The sequence below is a fragment of the Tetrahymena thermophila genome, assembly GCF_000189635.1.
Source record: "Tetrahymena thermophila SB210 genomic scaffold scf_8254764, whole genome shotgun sequence".
NCBI lineage: Eukaryota > Ciliophora > Oligohymenophorea > Hymenostomatida > Tetrahymenidae > Tetrahymena > Tetrahymena thermophila.
Window position 1 is genome coordinate 91,471 of NW_002476523.1, and position 14,658 is coordinate 106,128.

Here is a 14,658-nt window from a genome sequence, read left to right on the forward strand (position 1 = left end):
CATATCAGAAATTAAGTTATTATGAAGATTTTTATGAATTATCTTTTATCAAATATTTACTTAGTGCATATATCATTAAATAAATATTCATAATTTCAAAAAAACATTACCAAAAAAAAAATTTATAAGCTAATTTTTAGAAATTTTTTTAGATAATTAATAAAGAAATAATCTTAATCTTGTGGTATATACAATTTATAAAGTTCTTTTGAATTAAAGTATTATACAAAACCAAATATTTTTTATTAAAACAAAATAAAAATTGATATTATTTGTTAATTTATATAATATCTTTATTTTAATTCAATTATCAATTGATTTTAAGGTAATATTTTAAAATTTACTTTTGTTTAAAAAATAAATGATGCTTCTTATTTGTTATAATTATTTTTTTAATAAGCAATTTTTTACTATTAAAATTTACAAATCAACTAAGTACTGTTGGCATTTTTGAAATATAAAATCTTATTAGGGTTGTTTAATTAAATATAGAAACAAATTTACTTTGCGCTCACTATTGATATTTTTGAAATATAAGATTTGGTTAGGGTTGCTTATTAATTATAAAAACAAATTAAAGTGTCTTACAACCTCAAACTTAACTAAGAAATAGATATGGTTAAAATATATTGAATAAAAAAAAAAAATTAAATAATATATTATTAAACTAAATTTTAATATGAAAAAATACATTTTTAAACTACTATATTCATAAAAAGATACTTTTTTTATACATTTAGTGAAGAATACTCAACATATTTGATTGTTTATTTACTTAATAAATAAGATAAATCTCTATTAAATAAGATGTTTATTAATTTCAAAAGGGCATGATGTTTTATTGTTATATTTCATCGGATTCATAAAGAGCTAGATAAATCATCCTATCTTTCATAGATACATTTCAAAAGCTAATCTAATGTTTACAAATAATTATAATCTATATTTAAAAATAAATTCACTAAATTAGTTATTAAAAAAACTTTGATGGAATTAGAAATACCATAAGTTGAAGAGAATAAAGTTAAAAAATTCTTTATATGCCTATAAGAGCCAAATGATAGTTTTACTATTTAACTGAGTCAAGAAGAATTAGAAGGCTTATCTATAAAAGAGCTATTAGAGAAAGCAAATAATGTCTATAGCTTTAACCATAAATTTTGGCGCATGGAGAGAATAAGAAATTAAATTTAAAATCTATCTAAATAAGATGAAAATGAGTAGTTAATCAGTTCACATTTCAATCTATTCCCTTTTTATTTTTTTCCTTAAAAATACATTTTTGAAATTGATGTTAAATTTTAAGAAGAAACTTATCACTTTGAATTACCAATAGCGACAACGCAAAAAAATTTACTAGAGAATCTCTCAAAAAAATTAAATATAAATGAGAAACAGCTTTACTTACTGAGTGAATCTTAGACTTTGAAGAATCCATTTTCCTCTTATTCTTTAGCTAATCTTTTCGTAGCAAATGATAAAATATTTTATGATGATAAAGAAATATATGTGGATTTAAATTTGAAAGTAACAGACAATATTCAATTATTTAACTTTGCACATAGGACAGACATTTATTTGGGAGATTAATTAATTTCTAAAAATGAAACGTTTGCTCATTCAGGAGTGAAAAATGGAGATAAACTCTACTCTTACTATTTTATCAAGGCTCAAATTAAAGATGTGCAAACTTAAATCAAAAGCAACTTTACAAAATAAGAAGCAAAAGATTTATACAATAAATATTACCCAGAAGAATAAGGTAGAATCGTCACTGAGATGATAGGAGACACTTTAAATATCAAATTAAACAATGATGAGGAAATGATTCTTACAATAAAATCTTTGTCAGGAGCATAATATGATCTAGGAGCTGATGGAAATAATACTATTGACTAAATAAAACAAAAATTATCTTCTTTATCAGAAGTAGAATGTGAATTTATGAAGCTTATATTTTGTGGAAGGTAGCTAGAAGATAATTTTACTTTGAACAATTATGAGATTAAGGATGGCAGTATTATACATCTTGTCTTAAAACCAGGCGCAAAAATAAAATTTAATCCAATTTAATAAGATGGTGAGATATCAATAAATATTAAAACTCTCACAGGGTAAACTTTAGCACTAAAATGCAAACTTAATCAGAAAGTAGAGTAGTTAAAGAACTAAATTTCAGAATAACTTGAAATTTCCCCAACCTAGTAGAGGTTAATTTATGCAGGATAATAATTAGAAGATGACTAATAATTGTATTTTTACAATTTATAAAGAGATTGCGTTGTACATCTTGTTTAGACATTAAAAAAAACTGTTGAAATATAGTAGTAGCCTAAATAAAAGTCATTAGAAAAACATAAATAAGAAAATAAATTTTTAAACATTTAAATAAAAACTCTCACTGGAAAATAAATTTAGTTGAAGTGTAAATTGTATGATTCAGTAGAGATCTTAAAATACCACATCTAAGATTCTGAAGGCATTCCTATAGATCAGCAGAGATTAATCTTTTAGGGTAAAGAAATTGAAAACGATTATTCTTTAGATATGTATGAAATAGATGATGGGGATATTATAAATTTAGTACTTAGGTTGAGAGGTGGTGGATGTCCTGAAGAAAAAAAACTATTTGTTAACCTTGAAAATGAAAAATCTAAAAAAGAAGTAGAATTTTCTGAACATGCACCAAAATATAGATAAGCTACTGATGGATTAAATATTGAAGCTATTTGCCGTAATTCTAGTTGCAAGTACTTTAAAAAATAAGTTATCATAAAAATAGGCTACATCTTTGTAGAAATAGTAGCTGATAAATCATAAAAAATAAATTGCCCAGGATGTAGTATACTTCCATAAGTAATTACATGTGGTTTCGTAAACTGTCAATATTCCTGGTTTGGCTTAAAAATAGAAAATGGAGTTGAGAGAAAAGTATAATCCAAAATACTTGAAGCATGTAATGATAAATATACTACATATGATCCAGTAAAAGAAAACGGATAATCAAATATGGTAGAATGGAAGCTTCTTTATGTGTATGCAAATTAAAAAGAAAGCCTTAAATTTCCTAAATGCTATATTTGTCTAAGAAGAATATTTTATGAAGAGCAAATGACTCACTCTGAATAATGCTTAGATAAATAGAATCATATTTGCCATATTGACTGTCTTAAAAGTTTATTGCATTTGGAAAAAAAATGTTTATTGTGCTTAAAAAATTATTGATTTAATTAATTAAAAAGTATTAAGAATATAATAAAAGAGAGGAGGGTTATTTTTATGTTAGCTAATTAAAAAATTATTTGATTATGTTATAATATTTTTTAAATCAAAATTTTTTTTTGGGTAATTATTTAATAATTTCTAGTAATTTTAATAAATAAGCATTTCTTATCATGAAATTTATATTTATTTATTTCAAAAATTAATTTTTTTTAAGCTTATTTAAAAATTTTTATTTAAGAATTTATTTTTTTATTTACTTTTTATTTTAGATTTAATAAGTTTCATATGTAGTTTTAAAGAAATTTAACAAATAAATAAATTATACAAAAATATAAGGTCAACATTAATTAATTACTTCATTTTTTATAGTTTTTTATTTCATAGTTAAATATTTTATTTTGATAATTACTCATAATTTTGTTATTATTAATCTTAAAACTAATTTAAATCACTATAAGATGATTAATGAATCTATTGTTGTACCTCATATCCATGTTACTAGTTGTAACTTAATTGATTTTACTACAATTATTAATTATATTACTCAAGATTTATTTTTCTAACATCACTTAAGGTGTTTGAAGAAATAGATAATTGCAATTGAAAGTCATTATTATTATTCTAAATTATTTTTTTAAAGACAAGCTAAACTTTCTTTATATTTTTTCTCTTTTTTTCAGTGTATTTATTGTACCTTAGCGCTTTCACATATTTTTATATCCATAAATAGCATTTGTAATCTTAAAGTTTATAAAGAAAAGGCTGCATAATTGAAACACATATCTAACCTATCATATAAGCTATAAATATTAGTGACAATAAATTTGCAGAAGCTACTAATATTTAAGAAAATGTGTTGTAATAATCAATGCTTTGATTATTTTATTTTTGAGCTAAATCTTATTTTCGTAAAGAATAATGAATCATATAAGCTATCATATACAGACTACCTATTACAATTGATTTGATTTCCATCTCATTAAGCTTTTTAGTAATATAAGGATATTTTTTTACTAGAAATATTAAATAGAGTATCAGTGCTGCAAGAGAAACAAACCCAATTAGATAAATAAATGATAGGAAACTATATACTGTCATGATTAATATTAATTTCAAAATAAACCTTAAATATTCCCAATAATAAAACTTTTGCTTAAAGTCAGCATACAAGAAACCTAACAAAAAGCGAAAACTGATTTTATCAAGATTCTCACGATTTTTGTAAAGAAGGTAAAACAAAATCCCTGGAATAATTATAGAGTAAACTAAAATAAACGGAACCACAAAGCTAAATAAAAAGACTAGTCGATTTGTATTATTACATTCAATATTAAAATCAAGTATTGAATATGATTGGCCATTATTAAAAGTACGGCAGAGCATTCCTGAAGTTAGCACGTCTATTACTGGAATGCAAAAGAGATTCGTAAAACCATAAGAGATAATTAGAGATGCAGAATATTAGAAATTTTTAATGCTTGATTTGCTAAAGAACTTCTTCAAAAGACTTGGAATTATGCAAATAAAAACTATGCAAAAAGGTGTTAGGGTTACTATTGCCATCTTTTTGTACATGATTGAATCAGGGTTTTCATTTATTTTAGATAAAAAACAATCAAAAGAAAAGAAAGAATCTGCCACTGGATTGTATAAACCATACTAAAAGCTAAAAGCTTTTGTCCATCCATAATCATTATTAAAATAAGAGGAAATATTGATAATTTAGAAATAAAAGGAAAGAATCTTGATATAAGAACCGCTTTATCCTAGTCTGTAGTATGATTTTCCTAAATAGATGATTTTCATATCTGATAAATATTTCTTGTAAATGTAATTTTTTTACTATCTAAAATTTGTTTTGAAAATGATTAATATTACTATAAATACTAAAATTAATAGGGATATAATCTTGATAATATTATTCGAAATATTCTCACATTTAGTGCATTAAGATAAATTTTTCCTACTATATGATCCATTACCTAACTTATTATACAGATCACATTCAGAACACTCAACTCCAATATGACCTTCTGCGCATATAAAATCTCCTTTATATTTTAAAAAATATTTCAACATTAATTGAAGCTAATAATAATCATAAATAATGAGGAATTTTTAAAAATGATAACTGCAGTAAAATTTCTGACCTATTAGTTCTTAAATAATTATTCAAATATAATATGGTATACTAAAAAAACTGATTTTAATAAAAATTCAACAAATAACTGGTATTAGTTAAGTAATGATTTTACAAATAAATTATTATTTATTTATTTGTCAAAAATTTTAGATGTATTTAGTTTATTAAAAAATACAAGGAATAGTTATGAATAATGAAAATATTTAATTATAAATAAAAATAACCTGTTTTATTTCCTCCTAAACAGTTAGATCTGCTTATAGAACAAGGGAAGATTTATGATGAATCTACGGTAAGGTTTTATCTCCAAAAACCTTATTTTAATGAGGAATAGTCGGCGTAGCATGAATCAAAATAATCTTTTGAGCATGAAAGACATCTGGTTGCTATCTTATTTGCGTTATTTTAATATATTACAGAATCTAAGCAATATTAACAATATTGAGATTTTTTAAAAGTCTATTGTATCATTCCGTTAGAGCAATTGGAAGTAATATTTGATTCTATAATAAATCCAGGTAGATAATCTATATAACTGGTATTAAAAAGAGTAAAAAGTCCATAAAATTATGTTTCTGTACTTTCATATTATAGAGAAAAAGAAAAAAAAAGCTTGTTTATTTTTAATGGAATCGTTTATGTAGCTTATATTGGGATTTAGTTGAAAATATCCTGCCCAATCACTATTGGTGTTAGGTCATTTAAATTATGTATTATGACGTTCGGGTTTTTTATATCAAGGATCCAGTCAAGCTCACCCTCTAATTTGACAGAAAAAGCAGCAAAATAAGTTAATCCATTATACATTCTATCTGTTTGATAATCACCTTGATCAAACTCATTTTTAAAAGTATATTTCTTTATTTGATATGGTGGTTCTAAATATTAATTATATTCAGCTATTTATGTGATTTTAATATCTGTAATAAATTTACACACGTCGTTACCTTTTATCAAGGCTAAATTATTTTCAAAAATAATACCTTCAAGTATAATTTTCTTAGTCATCAAATATATTCCACCGCCAAATAATGACTCATTCTCTTTAATAAAAACTTCTTAAGCAGGTAGAATCTTTCCTCCAAAAATAGCTCCTCCTGCAAAAAGGCTTTTATTTCCCAGAAGCAGCACCCTATTCATTTAAATAGCACAATCTAAGAAAAATGCTCCACCATTTTTTAATGAAGTAAAATTTGACACATAAATATCTTGCAATAAAGCACTCTAACATTGTAAATATGAAAAGGCACCATCAGCAGAAGAACTGAGTAAACCTTATGAGTAGATATGAGATAAATTAATTATTGATTGATCACCACCATATATATAAAGAATGCCTCCTTGATTTCCTGAATGTTACACTTCATCAGAAAATTAATTTTAATAATTAAAGTAAAAATTAGATATATTAGTATTTAGTGATGCCTAGACATGAATTAAACCTCCAAACATACTTTTAAATTAGCATGATGGATAAATAATAGCAGAAATATTAAAAATACTAACATTATTAGCATTATTAACAGTTATTAGACCACCTTAATATGATTGAAAATACTGTGATGAAGTAATATTAATATTAGAAATAAGAACACTTTTATATCTATCTACACTTATAATTCCATTTTACCCACTAATGTAATTAATTTAAGGAAGCTCTATATTATTGATTTAGAGGGAACTGCCTAAATTTTAACTATCATAAAAAACAAACATTCCATAAGAATTCCATAAATTTTAAACCTTCTAATCTTTTGAGTCATGAAACACAATTGAATCTATAAGTGTAGACTAACCGCTGTTACTGATTAATAATAAACCGTATCTGACATTATAAGAAAATACATCAATTCTTTTAATTTATACATTTTGCATTAGAAATTCTGTGGAATCATCACAGTTTAAATCAAATAGCACAGGTTTTATCTCTATTTATTTTTTTTAAGAATAAATCAATAAATTATAATAATTTTAATGAATTTATTGATAAATTAATATAAATACCCAGTCCAGTAAATATTGATGAAGCAGAAACCTTTTTTTATGCTACAAAAATTTTTTAGATGTTGATTTAATCAATATTAACTTTAACATTAACTTATTGAGATCTTTAGCTATTTTGATAAGAGCAAAATTATAGCAAAGATTGTTGCAGATCTTTTACTTAAATAAGATTCAGAGTCTTCAAATAAACTTGACTGTAGCCTTGAAAAGTAACAACTGTAAGAGAGCTATATTGATTGTACTTTCCCACATAACTTAAGTCAAACTAATTAATAGAAATATTTTGAGATTCAAATATTAGCGTCGGAATACTATTTTATTCCTCATTTAAACCTAAATAGTCTATCATCAAATTTTATTTGCTTTATAAACTTAAGTAAAGTGTTTATTGTGTATTTTTAACATTAGCTAAAAATTAAGATATTTTTATTGAATCCATGATATTTTGAAATAATATTTTAATCAATTAGTTGACATCAATTTTTATGCTAAATTCTAAATTCTAAATAGTTAAAAAGTTTACATTTTAAATATTTATTTCTTATGATTTCCATACATCAACATATTTTTGGTATTTAATTTTTAAATTTTGTACTGTAATTGATTTTCCATTATCTATCTAAATTATTTTTTTAGAGTTGGAATTATTAATGATGTATACTTCTTCAATAATTATTAAGGAAAATTAAATGGTATTCACATTAACAAATTATATCCCTCCATTCATCCTAAAGTTTGTTAAATTCAGCCAAATACCAGTTAAATCTTAATGATTGCAATCAGCTATAATATTGAACTATTCATCGCATTTAACTAAAAATCCTTATCCTATTAAAGCATTTACAACTTAACTATTACAACTATCTTTTTTAAAAATTGAATAAATTTACATATTCTAATATAAAATAGTTTAAAATACCATCTTAGAGAGCTAATCTAATAAAAGATAGTAGAATTACAGCTATTATATTTATATTTTTTATATTCATCAACTTTTTCAAGATAAAGATTAATTGATATTCTATTTCTACTTCTTTTTCTATCTTTTAATTATCTATATAAATTTATCATCTCAGAAAATAAATAAGATAATTAAAAAAAATTAATTACTTGATAATAAAAAAAAATAACATGATATCAGTTTGTTGGATATAATTTTTGATCAGACACGAGTATTTGTTAAAAACTGTAAACACTATGTAATTAAAACTAAATATTCATAAGCCAAAATAGCTATATTCATCATACATTAAATTTATTTAAAGGAAAGGTAAATCACTTATTTTTGTTTAAAACGAATAAAAGAAAAGAGGCTTTTAAATTATATTTCTTTTTTTTTTTTGGAAAATTTACAGAAAATATAATAAGATTAATCAACAAATAAATAGTTAAATAAAATTTACAAATTATTTATTGTTTGTTCATAAGGTTTTAAAAACAACATAACTAAAATTATAAAAAATATATAGTTCGTACTAAAAATAATTAATTACTGGTTTATATTGATAAATTCATTGATCTACTTAATTTTTTTAATAAGAAGAGATACTAATGGTAATTCAGTAAAAATATATAGGATTAGATAAAGAAAAATTATCTCTATCGATTTACATGGCAATAATTAAATTTAATCAATTTATAAGAGAAATTTGTGTATTTTATAAAAAAAATTTAATTGAAAATTTTTGATAGGATATAAAACAAAATAATTTTTTTATTAAATAAAAAATAAATTCTTTTAAAAAATCTAATTTTTTAAAATTAAACATTAGAAAAATAAAAAATATTTTTATATCATAAAACATAAAATATGAATTTGTTAAAAATAAATGAATCTAAATATTAATTATTAATATTTATTGTTTTGAAGACATAAATATATTCTTTTATTTTTAACAAAAATTTATAAGATAATATTAATGTTAAATAATTTGTCATAACTAAATATCTTACTTCTGCAGTAATTCATAATTTTATTATTATTCCTCAATTTATATTAACTTATTTAAATCGCTGTTAGATTCTTAAGAATTTTATTTTTATGTGTATTAGTATAGTAGTTAATCATCATTATCTTTTTACTATTATTTTTCTTGTTATAAAATTGATTCAGATTCTTTAAAGCAACTTTAAGACTTTGATGAAACAAAACACTACATTTGAATATCATTTATACTATTTTAAATTATTATTTTAAATACCATTTAAAGTTTCTTAATGTTTTTTCTTTTTCTTTCAGTGTATTTCTTGAATCTTAATACTCTTAAATATTTTTATATAAATTTATAACATCTATAATCCTAAAGTTTATAAAGATGAGGTTATAGAATTGAGATACATATCTAACCTACCATATAAGCTATAAATAGGAGGGACAATATATTTGTGCAAACAATTAAGACTTATGAGAAGACGTTATAAGAGTTCATGCTTTAATTCTTTTGTTTTTGAGCTAAATCTTACTCATACAGTGAAAAATTAGTCATTTAAGCTATCAAAAATAGACTGCCTATTACAATAGACTTTACTTCCATTTCGTTTAGCTTTTTGGTGCAATAAGGATATTTTCTTACTAGAAATATTAAGTAAAGTATAAGTGCTGCAAGAGAAACAAAACCAATTAGTTAAGTAAATGATAGGAAACTATATACTGTCATGATTAATATTAATTTTAAAATAAACCTTAAATACTCCCAATAATAAAACTATTGCTTAAAGTCTGCATACAAGAAACCTAACAAAAAGCGGAAACTGATTTTATCAAGATTCTCACGATTTTTGTAAAGAATGTAAAATAAAATTCCTGGAATAACAACAGAGTAAACTAAAATAAATGGAATCACAAAACTAAATAAAAAGACTAGTCGATCTGTATCATTACATTCAATATTAAAATCAAGTATTGAATATGATTGACCATTATTAAAAGTACGGCAGAGCATTCCTGAAGTTAGCACATCTATTACTGGAATACAAAAGAGATTTGTAAAACCATAAGAGATAATTAGTGAAGCAGAATATTAGAAATTTTTAATACTTGATTTGCAAAATAGCATGTTCAAAACACTTGGAATCAAACAAATAAAAACTATGCAAAATGGAGCTATAGTTACTATTGTTATCTTTTTATACATAATTGAATCAGTACTTTCATTTATTTTAGCTAGAAAACAATCAAAAGAAAAAGCAGAGTCTGCCACTGGATTATAGAATCCATATTAGAAATTAAAAATATTTGCCCATGATTTCTCTCCATAAAAATAAGAAGATATATTGATAATTTAGAAATAAAAGGAAAGAATTTTGATATAAGAACCACTTTAACCTAATCTATAGTAAGATTTTCCTAAATAAATTATTTTCATGTCAGATAGGTACTTCTTATAAATATAATTCCTTTACTATCTGAAGTTTGTTTTGAAAATAATTAATATGACAATAAATACGATTACCAAAAGTATGATACTTTTTATGATATTGCCAGAAATTTCATCGCACTAAGTACATTAGTAGATGTTTTTTCTGCAAAATGATCCATTTCCCATTTAATCGTATAGGTCACATTCAGAGCACTCAACTCCAATATGCCCCTCAGCACATATATTGTCACCTTTAAAAATTAAATAAATTTAATTGAAAAACTTTTTTAAATTTGCTATATTTCAATAGTTATTAGATTTTTATTTAAAATTTAACAATTATTTTTTTTGATATCTTAAATAAAATTTATTAATAAAACTCATCCAATTTATTTTTTATTTAAATTTCATAAATATGATTTAAAATAAATTAAAAATATTTTAATGAATTTTTGTAGTGATTTAATAAAAAATTACCTGTATAATTTCCTCCTATGCAGTTAAATCTATTTATAGAGCAAGGGAAAATTTATGAAGAGTCTACTGTAAGGTTCTATCTCCAAAACCCTTATTTTAGTGAAGAAAAATCTGCATAGCATGATTCAAAATAATCTTTAGGGCATGAAAGGCATTTTGTTGGTATTTTTTTACTTTAATTTTGATATACAACAGAATCAACACAATATTAACAATATTGAGAACCTTTAAAAGTCTATTGTATCATTCCATTAGTACAATTAGAAGTAATATTTGATAAAATTGTAAAAATTAAGGTTTTAGGTTACTAAGTAGTGTTAAAAGGAAAAAATAGTCCAAAAAATTATGTTTGGCTGCTATCATATTAAAAAGAAAAAGAATAGAAAAATTCATTTGTTTCTAATGGAATCGTTTATATAGATTAGATTGGTGCTTGATTGAAAATATCTTCACCTTATATTTAGGGAGTTAAGTCATTCAGTCTATTTTCTAAAACAAAATCATTTTATGTATATTCAATCCAATCAGATTCATCTTATATACGCATTGAGAAAACAACAAAATAAGTCAGTCCGTTATAAACACTATTTACTATATACGATTCACCATCATCTTAATATAATAAAGTATAATTCCTGATTTGGTATGGTGGTTCTAAATATTAATTATATTCAGAAAATTACTTTATTTTTATTTCAGCAATATATTTGCATGTATCATCTCCTTTAATATATCCCAAATTAGACTCAAATTTTATATCTTAATAATAAGAAAGCATATTTGCTAAATAAATTCCTCCTCCAAATAATGATTAGTTTTCTTTGATAATTACGTCTTAAGCTGAGGCAATTAATCCGCCAAAAATAGCTCCTCCTGCAAATTAGCTTTTATTTCTAATCAGCTAAACGTTAGTTAATATAACTTAACAATCTAAGAAAAATGCTCCGCCATTTTTTAATGATGTAAATTCTGAGATAAAAATATCTTCCAGTAAGGCATTTATACATGATATATATGCAAATGCTCCATCAGCAGTAGAAATAAATTCACCTTAAGCTTTAACTTCTTAAAGAGCTAAGTATGATTAATTATCAGTATAAATATATATTATTCCTCCTTATGTTCCTTAATGTTGAACCTCATCTGAAAATTAATTTTAATCATTAAAAGATAAATTTGTGATTTCTGTATTTTGCGAAGTTTTTATATAAATCAAACCTCCAAACATGCTTTTAAATTAGCACGATGGATAAATAGTAGCAACAATATTACTAATTTTAACATTATCAACATTGTTAATCGTAAATAAACCACCTTGATAGGATTGAAGGTGTTCTGATGAACTGACATTTACATTAGAAATCGACAAAGAAGAAAATTAACTCACACTTATGAGGCCATTCTATGCACTTACAAAATTTATTTAAGAGAAATCTATATTATTGATCTCTAATTAGCTATTAGTTTATGAGCTACCCTGAAAAACGAACATTCCATTAGAATTCCATAGATTAAATACTTTTTAATCTTATTAATGAAAAACAATTTGATTAATAACTGTATTTATACTGCTGAAACTGACCATGAATAAAGCATTTTAGATATTATATTAATAAACATCAATTCTTTAAATATTTAGATTTTGTTTATATGCGTTGCTTATGCCAGTACAACTTAAGTCAAAGAGAACGGGCTTTCCCACTGCTATTTAATATTTAAAATGTTAATTTGTTTGTTTTTTATTTTAAAAATATACCATAATCATTCTCAATAGACTAGATAGATGTTTTTTGTTTCCCTCTTGAAAAATTTTAAACTACAATTGAGTCTATACTAATATTATTAAATTATGTTGCATCTTTACTTTGATAAGTAGAACAAAATTAAAATAGAGATAACTATAAATCTTTAACTTAAATTATATTTATTGTCTTTATATTAATTGATTTGTAGTCTTAAAAAATATTTACAGCAGAACCTACATAACTAAGAGTATTAGATATAACTTTTATATCAAATTAGCCAATCTGTATATTTTAAGAACTAAATAAAAATTAAATCACTTAATTCTATTATATTAAATTTAAATTATCTATTGCAATACTATTAGTGCTTTTAATACCTAAATCCACAGATCCTAACTTTGTTTAAACATTAACATTTAATTAAGATATCTTAATTTAATCTTAGATGTCTAAAATTAAAAAATTAAATGTAGCATTTGTTTCACTATTTTCAGTAATACTATAATTTTATATTGTTAATATATTTATGTTTTTAATCTATATCATTTAGGTTTAACCAGAATAAGAAAGCTTTGTGTATTTGATGATAAAGTTTTAAATTGTGATTATGTTACCATTATCTATACAAAATAAACCCATAGAATTTGACTAATTGCTCATATATGTATCTTGAATCTAAATTAGCGAAAACTAAATGTTATTGATATTAACAAATTAAATTCCACCTCTTAGGTTTAAATTTGTTAAATTCAACTAAATATCATTCATATCCTTGTGATTGCAGTCTGCTATAATATTTGATTGCGAATCGCATGTAACTTAAAACCCTTATGTTATTAAATTCTCCACTATTTCTTAATTGCAATTATCTTTTTTTTATTTTAAATTATTTAAATTTGTAACAAAAATGGTTAAAAATAAATACCATTTTAAAGAGTTGATGCTATTATAGTCAGTAGAATTATAACTATTTTAACAATATCCTTGATCCTTATCATCAATATTCCTATTTAGATATTATATTTTTCCTTCAATATTATGTATATGTCCTTAGAGTTTAAATGAAATATTATCTATAATAATCTAAATATATTAAATTGCCTTATTAAATTAATAAAAGAAATTTACACAAGAAATATATTTAATGTTTTTGATCAGAAATAAAAACAACCTAATAATGATTTATAGACCTTGTAGTAATTTTAGAGTTAAATAAAGTAATATAATAACAATAATAGTTTTTATTAAAACAATTTATAACTTTATTACTTAACTCCAACTTAGATCAAAGTATGGAGTTATTTAAATACTTGATGGAAAGGTGTTATTTTTTTTTAAAAATAAATAAATTATATTTAAAAATATATATTATTAGCTCACTACTATAGTATAGTTTACAGTGCGATACTTAGAAAATAATTTTAAATAATATATAGCTTGCGAGATCTGCTTTCCCAAATAACATGTATGTACTTCAATTCTATAAATTCTAGATGTAGGGATTGGATTAATCTCTGTTTTAAGAATATTTAAGAAAAAAGTTAAATTTAGCTAAAATGAAGAAAACTGAGAAAAGATAATAAAAATAAATATTAATTGTATAAGAAGCAATTTTATAAATTCACTTTATAATATACAAAATTAATTTTATAATTTATGGTTTTCATAAAAAATATTTTAATTTTTATTCATTCAAAATTTTAAT

The 14,658-nt window shown here is 22.7% G+C and overlaps 3 protein-coding genes across 3 annotated transcripts; 1 reads left to right on the forward strand and 2 right to left on the reverse strand. All coding sequences in view use genetic code 6, as the record gives it.

The window, feature by feature from the left end:
• Positions 1-987: 987 nt before the first annotated feature.
• On the forward strand, positions 988-3,225 carry TTHERM_00633030 (ubiquitin; the record flags this gene model as incomplete). Its single annotated transcript, XM_001010041.1, has 1 exon — positions 988-3,225. One exon carries the CDS (start codon positions 988-990, stop codon positions 3,223-3,225), a length of 2,238 nt encoding a protein of 745 aa, XP_001010041.1.
• A 676-nt stretch (positions 3,226-3,901) lies between these two features.
• Positions 3,902-7,721, reverse strand: TTHERM_00633040 (transmembrane protein, putative; the record flags this gene model as incomplete). Its single annotated transcript, XM_001010042.2, has 4 exons — positions 3,902-4,013; positions 4,169-5,276; positions 5,593-7,296; positions 7,373-7,721. 4 exons carry the CDS (start codon positions 7,719-7,721, stop codon positions 3,902-3,904), a joined length of 3,273 nt encoding a protein of 1,090 aa, XP_001010042.2.
• A 1,546-nt stretch (positions 7,722-9,267) lies between these two features.
• TTHERM_000633041 (transmembrane protein, putative) lies at positions 9,268-13,951 on the reverse strand (the record flags this gene model as incomplete). The annotated part of the gene is made up of 4 exons (XM_012796110.1): positions 9,268-10,982; positions 11,209-12,912; positions 12,965-13,822; positions 13,879-13,951. The coding sequence occupies 4 exons, from the start codon at positions 13,949-13,951 to the stop codon at positions 9,307-9,309; spliced, it is 4,311 nt and encodes a 1,436-aa protein (XP_012651564.1). The 3' UTR covers positions 9,268-9,306.
• Positions 13,952-14,658: the final 707 nt, after the last annotated feature.